Source organism: Dermacentor silvarum, chromosome 6 (assembly GCF_013339745.2).
Source record: "Dermacentor silvarum isolate Dsil-2018 chromosome 6, BIME_Dsil_1.4, whole genome shotgun sequence".
Lineage (NCBI taxonomy): Eukaryota > Metazoa > Arthropoda > Arachnida > Ixodida > Ixodidae > Dermacentor > Dermacentor silvarum.
This window is the reverse complement of record NC_051159.1, coordinates 126,729,743-126,742,424: the sequence shown is the minus strand read 5'-3', so window position 1 is coordinate 126,742,424 and position 12,682 is coordinate 126,729,743. Positions and strand designations below refer to the sequence as shown.

General features: G+C 48.7%; 1 protein-coding gene across 1 annotated transcript; it reads left to right on the top strand.

Moving 5' to 3' along the window:
* The first annotated feature begins 1,278 nt into the window (after positions 1-1,278).
* LOC119455948 (uncharacterized) lies at positions 1,279-8,853 on the top strand. Its single transcript, XM_037717496.2, has 4 exons — positions 1,279-1,433; positions 5,934-6,215; positions 7,233-7,362; positions 7,827-8,853. The coding sequence occupies exons 1-4, from the start codon at positions 1,394-1,396 to the stop codon at positions 8,068-8,070; spliced, it is 696 nt and encodes a 231-aa protein (XP_037573424.1). The 5' UTR covers positions 1,279-1,393; the 3' UTR covers positions 8,071-8,853.
* The last annotated feature ends 3,829 nt before the right edge of the window (positions 8,854-12,682 follow it).

The window sequence follows — 12,682 nt, the reverse complement described above, 5'->3', positions numbered from 1 at the left end:
CCTTTCTCTAGCTCTCCTCGCTGCCGCAGCGGAGACATTTTACTTCGCCAAAGGGCAGGCTTTCGTTCTTTCTTCATCTTCGCGCTTAATATTCTTATTGCTATTGGGGACCGTTTTTTTTTTTTTTTGCCTTATAGACGCGTATAATTCTGCTTTCTTTCCTTTCGTTATTCCTCTTTCTCTACTTATTTTGTTGTCTTACTGCCAGTTAGTTCTCTTGCCCTTACGGCAGCGTCTGGTTGGAAATGCACTGACGCAAGCGGAGGGGACGTGCGACGGTTTCAGCGTTCGCAAATCGCGCTCCGGTGACAAGTGTTCGTGCACAGCGATGAGTCGGCAATTCTTCGGAACGAGCGAACTTTTATCGAATGCGTCGAAGCCCCCCAATAAAGGTCTTGCCCTCGAACGTTTTGCACTTCCGTTCGGCTGTGTGCACCTAACCTAGAATAGCAAACAAATAGATAATAAAAAGAAAAAAATCACATAAGCGCCTGCGAGTTCCATGTACTTGAACGCACAACATGCTTGCCTATGACAATTAAGTGGTTTCACTCGGCAGTACTTGTAGTAGAGAATGAAGCGGACAGGTGAGCGAGCTATTGCAGTGTTCGTACGAAGGAAAGCAAGTCTTTCATCACTTATGGTTGGTCGTCGATCCATTGACAATTTATTGCGAGAAGTTCGCGCAGTAAACAAACCACGAATCGTACGCGCTCGAAAACAAGAAACGCCAGGAAGAAAAGAAAGAAAGAAAGAAAGAAAGAAAGAAAGAAAGAAAGAAAGAAAGAAAGAAAGAAAGAAAGAAAGAAAGAAAGAAAGAAAGAAAGAAAGAAAGAAAGAAAGAAATTAAAACAACGTTTCCAAGAACAAGCGAACTGACCGCTTTCATCTGTTTCTCTGAGCAAGCCGATCAAGCGTTTGCACGCGCAGCGAAATCGTTCGCCAGCCGAAACCGGCTTCACAGAGGACAACCGGCACGGACGTACGTCCACTCCACGTCATCCGCCGGTGGTGGCCTCGTCTGAGCGCCGGTAGCCGGCTGTGTAGTACCTCGCCTGGTGCCTCTCCGCTAGCGTACGTATACCTGGCGAAAGTGCAAGTGTGTTCGAAAGCGGCGGAGGAGGGGGGTGAGACGAGTGAGAGTGGCTTTAGTTCGCCCCCACGGGGGGGGGGGGGGGGGGGGGGAGGTTGATGCCGAGGAGGACCCTGCGGTGCTTGGGGGAGCCCCTCTCTTCTCGCACACAGCGCTGTTTACCGATTCTCCCCCTGGAGACCGGTATATAAGAGCGCGGCAGCTCCCTGAGGAGGCATCCAGATCGAGCTCAGCCTTCGAGGTACTCACATACATCCAAATTCTATAGCAGTGCGCGACACTCTTCAATACTAAGTCAATATGAGGACCTTCGCCCTTTTCGCTGCGGTTTTCGCCTTCGGTAAGTGTTCTTTATTTTTACCCTTAGATAATTACGGGAAAAGATGTTAATTATCAATTAGAGGAGCGGTGATAATTAGGTTATGAAGATTAACTAATACTCACGTGGTTGACTGGGTTTACATTTGAAATGCTTCTCAAGGGGTGAGGACTTCGAAGTGGGACTAAAGAGCTGCTACTGATGAGGAATACGAGGATAAATAGGTACAAGCCTAACGTTGCTTGATGGGGTTTAGCTTTCTAAAGCAGAAACTGGGCGTGGAAATTACTTGACAAACGCTAGTACGGCCTACGGAGTTGGGACTTATAAGTGAACCAGTGGATATGGCTGTGTCACCCAGCATCGGTATCAAATATCGAGACGTCAGCTTCGGGAGGACAAATGTTCAGACCTTCAGAGTGCGATAATACATCGGTACTGTGCGTACACTGATCTTAGGAACGACTCGAGCCATTGAAAGCAAGTGCGGAATATTTCCGGCAGCGGTGCCGTGGTACATTGCGTTCTAAACATTTGCTGTTCTAGTTATAGGTGAACTGTCTTGCAATCGGCGTATTGGCCTCGGCCTACGGCTAGTTTCTCTTGTTCTTATATGCTACCACGGATCAAATAAGCTTAGCCAGCTCCTTTCTTATCATGAGCTCGAATCAGCAGCGTGATCATCGGGATACATTGGCATCAAGTTGCGAGATCGTTCGAAATGCAACGAGGGAAAGGAAGACCATAAGAAAAGAAGAGAAATGCCTGCAAGGTTAATTCGAGAGGCCGGGTGGTAAAAACGGTACTGCAAGACCGACTTGGTGCGTTATTTGCACGACGCGTACGCTCTCCTTATTTTCGTTTCGGGAGAGTTTCGTCGCTTCCTAATTGTGACATTTCCACTGAGATAGCGAAGAAAAAAAAAAGAAAACGTAATCACCGAAAGTCGAACTGTAGTTATTGGTGAACTAAGTGGAGTGAGAGGCGAAAAGATACAGGGAGGGCTAAAGACGCCTGTGAAGGAGGGCCGCTGCCTCGGAGAGTGACGCTTATTTTATTATTCCTTTTATCTCCCGTCTGCCGCTTTTCTCGCGAGCAGCCAAGGAGTACGCTGCCTGGCGAGTCGGGCACGTTGCTAGCAGGAGCGGCAAGCACCAGCCGGTGTCCCAGTAACCCCAAAGCGGCCCTCGCGAGAGGAGATCGCCTCCACGCCCCCCCCCCTCTTTGCCGGGCGCTTCTAAAAAACCCCTTCTTTTTGCCTTAGCTTTCCTTCGTCATCTCAGTAGCGCTCCAGTGAAGGGAGAAATAGATGCTCGCGAAAGTAAGAGGAACCTCGACACGGGCATCTGGCTCTCAGTGCGAGGCGGGCTGCCCCGCCGTCTTCTCCCCCTCCTCTCAGGACCCGTGTCAGAAGGAAAGAAAGAAACGAACAAAGAAAGAAAGTAAACAAAAATCCAGGAACGTGTTCACTGCTCTTTCCCGAGTTAACCCGTTAGTGGCGCCATAGTGATCGTGGGATGGCCCGCCTCGTACGCTCAAAGTACTCGGGTCCTTTCCACGCCTTCTGGCAACGGATTCCAGGGTCAAGACACCCGTGTGATGCCGCGGTTAGCATAAAACTTATATAGCCTCGGCGGAGCATTGTGGGTGCTACTTTGCTGATATCTAGCGCAACAACCATTGATGCGTGTGCAGTTGGCGAAGCGGCTCTTACCTCCATAGATATGCACGATGTGACAGTGTCGAATAACAGATTGTCCGTGAACGGCGTTCGCACGAAGGTTTCTTAGTCTCGATCACACATGGCCCTAAGATTGCGCCAATGATCTGTCGCTGCGTCCGGATTCTGATAAGCGGATGAAACTTTTGTAGGCAGGAGAACGTTCCGCCAAGTAGGGGTCTGCTTGGGTAGAGTGGATTTCGTATTATTATGCACCTCATAAGAATTACAATGCATAGTAAAATACACATGAGCGGGAAGGTGAGGACAGCGCAGGCTGCTGCGCCAATTCCTCTCGACGGTCACTAACCCGCCAGGGGCCGTTCTGTGCCCATTTTATCGAAACGCATTGCAGAACCACGCGCTCTAACGTCCAGACACCGAAAGAAAAACAAGCACTGCGGGCCCTTTCACTGCACGCGCCGTGACCTGACAATGAGCCATTTCGCGCAGCACGCAGATGCAAATCACGCGCTCGTAGCACTGCCGATGAAGTCAATCCGCGTCGCGATACAGCGCGTAGAACGCCTCGTCGACACAGAGAAGGGCCGCCGACGGCTGCCGTGCCTGCGCCATTTCCAAAACACCTTGAACTCAAACTAACGGCACACGAAGTGGACGTGACTGTACTACCGATACAGGAGTTAGCTGCAGCGCTGTGTTGCAAGAACGCCGCCGATGCATGGGAGCTCGTTTCGCAATGGAAGGTTTTAGCCTCTTCGCGTGAAGCGAGTACAGCTCCCGCATGGATATGCGGTAGCCGCAGCATCGGTATGGCTCCCCCTCACGTATCCTGTAGAGCGAGAAGGCGACGTGATAGGATATAAGTGCGGCCCTGTGCTATGCAGTGACTGACACGGGCGTCTTCAGTCTGATACGTCATAAAACAACGCCTTGGCAGGCCTACAGGCTGCCTTGTCCGCATTGCTTGGCATAGTTAACACGGTCGTGAGCAGATTGGATGTTAAGAACGGCAATCGAACTTTCAGAATCTTCCACATTGCTAAGCTGACATAAACGCATGATCTGATTGCGGAGATGTAATGACGATCACGCTGGCTTTTGAATATTCCGCCCTCCGACCATCTTTTTTATTCTCACGCCATGCTTGGCCACCGTAAGAGAACGATCTGTAAATGCCATAAGCCCAGCTTACTATACGAGTTTTAACTGCTCAAATATCATTCGCGCGCAGATTTTCCATAGCCAAGCGTAGAATTTACTCGTAAAGTAGGTTGTCTAGAGAGTTGCTGGGCTTGCAGTTGACGCAGCTTGTACAGGACAGGGCGGCCGCTGTCGGGGCGATTGCGAAAAATGCGCGACACGCGCTCCTTATCGCGAAGGACACGCCCTCCTGTATCGAACGCGAGGGTCTTCGGAAGGCAGGCCGCGTCGCAGGCGGGCTCCAGCTCGGGACATGTCGCACGCGTGCGCCAGCAGGTGCCGAGCGGGCTAGCTGCCCACATGCGCCTTTTTTCTCTATGTAGGCCGCCACACCGACGCGTATTTTTAGATAAAGGTCAGACTTCGGCAGAGAGGAAAAAACTTCAGCACACCAGCCAGCATGCAATAGCAGCGCGCGTACACGCTTGCGCCTGTGCCTATGTGCGTGCGTATGTGCGATCGCACCCGAACGACGAAGAGACAGAACTGCCGACGGATAATCCTCGCGGATAGACGACGGTTCTTGAAGGTCACGCCGAAAAACGTCGCTGCCGCTTCCTCGGAACTACGTACTGTACGCTACGCGAAAGCGCGAGCGGGCCGGCGCACCTCCCTCTCCAACGAGGGGGGAAATTGCAAAGACCATTAGACGCACCGAGACAGGCAAGCGTCCAAGCCGTGTAGAAAGGGAAAAAGGCGGTCCGTGAGCCTTCCGAACACGACGACACAATCGTGCCGCTGACAGGGACAAACTTTGGAGCCGGTAGAAGTCGTGCGTGCGCCGTCGCGTTCAAAGGACCCTGCCTGCGGAGAAAGGATGAGGAAGAAAATGCGTCGCATCCCAAGCCAAACACGCGGAACTGGAATGCTCCTCCACCGCCCCCCCCCCCCCCTTTTTTTTTTTCTTTTTTTGGTACTTGTCGACGAAGCTTCTGTGTGTGTCAATGAGCCATCTTCTATGGTTCGAACTTTCGTCCGAGAGGTCTTTCTTTTCTTCGGTCGCTTTCTGCGAAACTTCAGTTTACTTAAGCCCCCCGAAGGTGTTGAGAATGTGGGACGTTGTTAGGAGGAGGGGGACGCGGAAAGAAGGGCAGATGCAGGGGTCAGCAAAAGGGGGTGGCCGTAATTGGAAACTGATGAGCCGCAGTAAGCGAAAGAAAAGTTGGGTGCGAGCGTTCGCCATCACCTTTGATCGGCCGTGCGAAAGATCGCTGCAACCCCAAACAGAAAGGGCGGGGGGAAGCGGGGCGTGCGGTAGAGGTAGCAGTTCTTGTATGTTTTCCGCTACGACGACTTGTATGCACGTTTCCGACAAATTCTCGCATCACAAACAACAGGACTAAACATCCTAGCGTCGAAATCAATGTGTCTAGGTGCTGTCTCTTCCACTTCTCAACCAAGGTGCCTTATAAGTTCATTCGGGTAATCGCGTGAAAGGGCAGACTATATCAGACAGTGACTCTCACCCTACAAGCTCTTTCATTCACAATGAGCAACAGTTTCATGCGGGAAGCATACACTCAGTATTGCTTGCACTCTTTTACTGCACATTAACGGAAAACCCTTTCTCAAACCTCTGGTCTCTGATCCCGCAACATTGCTGACCGCCCACGTTCTCTTATCCTTGTGTCGCGCAGCCGCCTACCAGGTGAACGGTGAGGCCTGCAACTGCCACCTGCGCGAGCTGGATCTCTGCGCGGCGACGCTGCTGCTCTTCAACCAGAACCCATCCGGAGTGGCCACCACCGATGCTGAGGTCGACAAGCAGTGCGGCTTCCTCAAGGAGTCCCAGGACTGCTTCAGGAACTTCACCACTCGCTGCGCCACTCCCCTGCAGAGGGAACTGATCGGTTTCGTCGCTGAGGGATCCCAGGAGCTCTTCAAGCAGTTCTGTACCAAGGGAACCGAAGTCAGGACCAGTGAGTATAATACCTGGCCGTTCGCAAAAGGCTCGGCGTGTTAATTGCAGTGCGCCTTCAGCCGCGTGCAAACAGTGATCCCCATAACAGCTTCCGACAACGCTGGCTGCCACAAAATGGTCTCGGAATGCGCTTACCTGCGCCTACAAATCGTCGGAGCTACGTATTATTAGACAAACACTGTGGCGCAACATATGGTGCATTCGATACGCCTATTGGCAGGAAAATTGGCGAGCTCTCATCGCCACCCACGCTACCACGTGACAATCGCCAGCGGTTATCAACGTTCATAATTTATCTTTCGAACTATCCTCACACGTATCTATAGCTTACTTTAGGGCAGGCCTTTCCCGCAAAAGTCGTTTCTTCCTCATATTTACGCACTGCTCACTTTTCCTTAGTCGTTAAGAGGAGGAAACAAAACGATCGGGTAGTTTTTTTTTTTTTTTTGCTTTTTTTTTTGTGCAAGGAAGCACAGTTTGTAGTCGCGACCGCCGGCCGTGGAAGAGTAGCCTTGTTTCCTTGTTGTTGACTCAGCCCATTGTTGATGTGTTTACGTGAACGAGCCGTTTCTACACGGTCAAAAGTCACCATTGTGTGACATAACACATGAAGGCAGCCAACCGAGGAGGTCTGTTTAGTAGGTACACCCGAACTTTCTCAGCAATGGACACCGATGTCTCCGTGAGCTAGTAAATTCGTTAACGAGATGTAGACTTTCAACACTAGCTTTTTACTGAAGATGACTAGTCTTGAAAGAGCCGCATAAATGGCAGATGGTTTCCTTGTGATGCCTAAAGTAAGTAAACCAAAATACAGCGAACCAAATGCACCATACCAAATGAGTATGAACTACTCAGTGCCAGAAGTGTCACGTGATCTAACATTGTTTTAAACAGTCAAAGCAAGAATAACGTTTGTTCGGCGGCATATGAATAATTAACCAGTAAATATGAAATAAGCTGAATGCAAACTACGAATGAGATTTGACAACCGATTTTCTTTCTTTTTTTGCAGACTACCTGAAGCACGCTCCTTGCCTTGGCCAGACCCTCCCAGACCAGAAGAAGTGTCTTACCGACATCCAGGCTGGACTCGAGAAGGTGTCCACCGTTGCTTTCAGCGACCGTGTCCCCGCTGCCTGCTGGTAAGTTATCGGTTATCACTAGCACGTAGGTTATAATTACATGTGTGAATGCCAACACCTACGAGCATTGCGCGATCTTAATGCAAGAATCTCAAGCAACCATAATTTGATCATTGGCAAGGGCAGATGATGCATACCGTTGTCGGTATCTACACATTATGATCGACAGTTACATTAATTACCGGGTGCTAGTTCTTGAATCACCAATCGTTTATGGTAGCTTCCAGTAGTCAAGCGGCATTTAGTTTTCAGCGCGAAAACGAACACACTTTCTTTCGCACAAAGATCACGCGCCAGAAGCTGAGACTCAGAATCGAATCTCGCACATCATAATTTGCTCGATCCAACCTCTGCTTTTAAAGGTTGACATGATCTTACCCCATTACTGAATGCCTGCCGCGTCGCAAACGACACATACATCTTACGTCTCCTCATTCATTCATTCCTGTTTTCTCTATTCGCAGCATGTACAACCGCTACCAGGGCTGCACCCGCAAGGCCGTCGCCAGCAAGTGCGGTGAGGAGGCCATCGAGTTCGGTGAGATCCTCGTCAAGATGGCCGCTTCCGACCTTCCCAACGTGGTGTGCACTTCCTACGGCGAGAGCAACGCCCGGTGCAACTCCCTGCTGCCACCCCCCGGCACCAAGCCTTCCGGAAAGCCCACCAGTGTGCTCTCCCGTCTGTTCTCCGCCTACCTGGGCAACTAGACGGACTGCTGGCAGCAGTGCTGCTCGGCCCTTCTGAAGCTTCCCCTAAGATCGGATGCTCGCGCCCCTCCTCTTCCTCCTACTCCTCCGAAGCGACCACCGAAGCCCAACGGACTCTCACGGCGGTTGTGCTCCTGTTTAGCCTTTTTAATTTTTTTTTTCTGCTCTGCCCACTTCTCGCAACCTTCTCGGACGGCCGGTGCGGAACCTGCAGGACTGCCGCCCGGCCCAACTTGGCAGCATCTCTCGACCGGCACTTTCCTCTCCTCGGTCGCGCTTACCCCGTCTTCTCGCACGAGGAAAAAAAAAAAAAAAGCAGAACAGATACACACAGAGAGAAAGGCGAACACACACGAACACTCTCACGCTTGTCAGCGATATTAGGGCGCTTCAGAAGAGGTGTTCCTGTAAAATGGCATTTAGTATATTATTAGCGACTGGGAGTAGATTACCCTAGCGCAAAAGATTTAAAAAAATACACAAAAACGACTGTAAAAAAAGACACATAAGGACGTGGTTGAATAGCAAGTTCCTTTTTTTTTTTCCGACTTGTCTTGCCAACTACGTGATCTCAAAAGAGAGAGAAAAAAAAGCAGATAGGTGTTGACGTCACGCAGTCCTGAGAGTACGAAACAAAAGGAAAGAAGTTCAAGACGCAGTCTTCAAGCGCATGGCATCTTCGTCGTGATGAACAGTGTGTGCCTTGTTCCAAGGCTCGACTCATGGGCCTACTCTGTAGGGTTTTGCGTGAATAAAATTCCTAATGTTATTACTGTTTTCCAAGCCTGGCTGTCATTGTCCATGTTCGTCAACCCTTTTCTGGGAACTGCGAGTTGATAGAGCTTCGCTCTCCTTGCAAGGAAGCATCTTATATGAGATCACAACAGCTGCCTAGGGCAGCTTTAATCCCTGAAAGCCTCCCAGTGTTTCTGCTAGAGACAAGTGTCTTTGTCGCACTTTAAACGTGCACTTTAAACGACCAGTGAGACCAACGACCGTAGAAATCCGCAAGCTTCGTTGACTGCGTCGAGATTGGCCTTTACGGAGCCGGTAGACTTCAACGGCTGTCCGTTTCAAAGATCGATGAATCCCGATGCATGGCGCGAGTATCAGTTCAACAATCTGCTGACAGATTGACTGCATTTTTCATGGAATGCGACCAGCTTTTTGACATGGGTATTGTGTCAGTGTCATGAAATCAGGTGCCTGAGTCCTAATCATAGTTCATTAAACAACGCGCACGGCTGGGCTACTTTCACAACTAGTATCGTGTTAACAAGGACGACACCAACAGCCATGACAGGACCAAGCGCTAATCTTCTCCTCTTCACTATGATGTCCTTCTTAGCGCAAAACAAATTGTAAATTATTGTCTGTAATCGCGTATACGCACAGAATATGCGCGCAAACGTGTTCCGTGTTCTCGTACAGTGATTCCGGCTGCAGCGAGTTGTTTGCTGGGGAAATCGAAGGCGGTAACAGAAAGAATGCCCCGGGACTGATGGCAGATATAGGTTCGCGAAAACCTGCTGTGGCTGATTATAACCTTTGTTACAGCAGCTGTAGTGCCTTGTGCAACGCTTATAACCTTTGTTACAGCAGCTGTAGTGCCTTGCGCAACGCTCTATCTGCATACACCGCAGTTCCGATATCCCCTGGACAGATGTACCTCTACTTCCAGGCTGTTGACACATGTAGCTGTGGAATTTATAAAGAGTGCCGGTTAATATGAGTATCAAGGATAGTGAGTTTTAGTGAATGCGAGTACGAACGTAAGGCTGGTGAGTGTGAGTGTACACAGGTATGAGCAGGAGTGGGTGCCGGTGTGAATGAACGCCAGTATGAAAGCTAGTGAGTGTTTGGGGAGTACCTGCGGACGCGAGTAGCAGCGCGTGAGTAAGTGCCGATGAATGTGAATAGGCGAGGGGGGGGGGGGGGGTGAGTGAGTATATCCTCCTTAAACCCTTTGTACAATACATTGCCCATTGCCGTCAACTTATTTTAGAGGTTCACTCGGAAGTGGTTACGCAAAATATTCATTCTGGGTATGTAGTACGGTGCATGTGTAACTGTGATGAAATGGTTTACTCATAGTCGTGTCGTCCGCTTTCGAGGAATTTGTCACTAAATTGATCTATGCCTCTGTGTCGCCACAGACGGCCGAAAGCAAGATTGAGGTGTGCTTCGAAATCACTGAGATTGGTGAAAATACCGGACGCGGCAGCAACATGGCAATGTACTACACGTAGTTCCATCTTCATCTCTGTGTTTAAGCAATGCAATGCAATTTTTACCATAGCAAAGATGAAGAGATGATGGAGATAGTGGAGACATGGAGACGCAGCTTTCTACATCTAACCGTGGTATATAAACTTTAAAAATAGTTTTTTTTTTCGAGTTCATAATTAACATAACAGTATACAATAAAAACCACCTTTAAGAGCGATTATGTCCCGCAGTTGTGTTCGGGTCTCAGGAGGATATAGCCAGAAAACCGTATTGGTGAGTGACCATGACCTATGGAAATGTCTTATCATGTATACCTTTATCGATGCAGTCACGTGGCGACTGCGAGCGCGTCGAAGTTAAGCAGTGAAGGCTTTGGTCAGTCCACATGTGACTACCTTGCATGAACACGGTGCGCACATTATCATAATCGTCGTGTTTTATTTTTACCAGGAGCTGTGCAAGGTGAAAAAAGGGAGGACCGGAATAAAAGGCTGGAGTTATTCGGCTTTCCGAAACTCCGGTCTCCCAGACAACAGTGGAAAGGCTGGTGCATTGTTACCGAAATGCATAAAGTGCTGACATAAAGGCCTTACAACACGGGTGCACGCACTTAATTTCACATTACTGAGATTGAAGCTGACTGAAAAACTAATATGAATAACGCTTATTGTGCACGCAATGCCTTATGTAACATATTAATATTTCAACACGATTGCAAATTGCCAAAATGAATGTACACAAAAAGTTTTAAAATTTTAAATTCCAATAAAGGGTATAGTAAAGGCAAGTTACAATCAAGAAACCTATTTCTGATAAACACATTCAAATATATGCGTCCATTTGAAGATGCAAATTGAAAAAAAAAAAAAAAGGTCTACCTAGGCCGCTGCCCCCGCCAGAGGACCTCCACCCCGACCGCGAAGCAGGATCCCCAGGGCGTTGCCACAGCCCCAAAGTCAAGGACAGTGATGACACCCCTGGCAACACCGCGGATGCAGCGCAAACCCTACCGCATGGCCCGAAGTAAGCCCCAACCACGACCGCCGAAGCCGGTATCCTAGGCACCATGGTTGCAAATGTAAATTCACAAACACAATGAGAGTACCGCAGAAGTGCTGCGAAATTGCATCCTATATTAACAAGAGACTGCATTTTACTCTTGTTTAGCGATAACACATCAAAATTTTGCTGGTTGAAGTAGTTAAGTAGGGAAGGTGTGTGTGATTAATGCGGTGGCAGCCATAATTAGCAGGCGAGAATGGGATATGCCATGATGCCTGGCGGCGATATGATGAGCATGCACTTCTATTATCTTGGAAATTCAGCGAGGGTTAGAAATGAATCGAGGGTTTCTAGCAGCAAAGCATTCATATAGCTCGGTAATATCTTGAACTTGCATGTGTCACCAGCCCTGGTTATTCTCTTTTGCTCGAAAGCTCTTGCGTGTGTTCAGAAAAAGACGTTTTCTGCTGTCAGAGTCGCTTTCTTTTGAAGTATTTTCAGCATTTGAAAATTTGCGCCGTAGTGTTACCAAATATCAGTGAGCAGTAACTGAGATGTTAATGGGAAATAGCGTGATAAACGAGACGCTTAAGTTAAAAAGATAGTATACCTACAAAGCGATTTCGATTTAAGACAGCAACACATATTCGTACCTTTGAGCAGACATGACTAATGCCTTCATTCTATAGGTTATCTGCGCCGTGAATATTATACCTACGGCTTTTATAAATGGCAAAATGTTAACTTTATGCGGTCCTAAAACAATATTATTTGGCAATGCAGCAGAACTTCCTGGAGCATGAGAAATAATACTTTTTGTTTTTGTCTCATTGAGGATGAGGCCGTTTGTCAGTCTGTAATTAGAACTCGTAGTCTTTAATTCGAACTGAACTCGCGATGGCATTATTTCTTTTAATTATTTGCCTGTAAAGAAAGCAGTGCAGTCATTGAGCACACAGCAGAGCGTGTCTTTGTTTGTCTGGGCACGACCTGAGACCGATAACCTTTCCCACAAATAAAGGACGCCCATCCAACCAGTTCAAGAGGCTGCGCAGGTTCTCTCGCTGGTGCTAGTATTGAGGACAGTCGACGAGCAGATTCACAGACGCATCCGTGGTGTTACAGTGAATGCAAACAGCGGAAGATCTCTTCTTGATTCTATGTAGGAAGTAAGGTGCGTAGGCCACGCCCAGGCATAGTCGATGTATGAGCGCATCAGAGCTGCGATCAAGAGAGAGAAAGAGAAAAAGAAAGGGAAAGAAAGACAAGGAGGTTAACCAGTGTAAGAACCGGCTGGCTACCATGTGCTGGGGAAAGGGAATAAAAGGTGATAGAAGAAACAAATAAAAAAATTGAAGTAAGACCAATTCGCACAATAACG

Excerpts from the sequence above, each read along its gene's own strand:
- LOC119455948 (XM_037717496.2), top strand. The coding sequence starts at position 1,394 with ATGAGGACCTTCGCCCTTTTCGCTGCGGTTTTCGCCTTCG. Across the intron at positions 1,434-5,933 it reads CGCTGCGGTTTTCGCCTTCG|CCGCCTACCAGGTGAACGGT; the intron begins GTAAGTGTTCTT and ends TGTGTCGCGCAG. Across the intron at positions 7,363-7,826 it reads CGTGTCCCCGCTGCCTGCTG|CATGTACAACCGCTACCAGG; the intron begins GTAAGTTATCGG and ends CTCTATTCGCAG.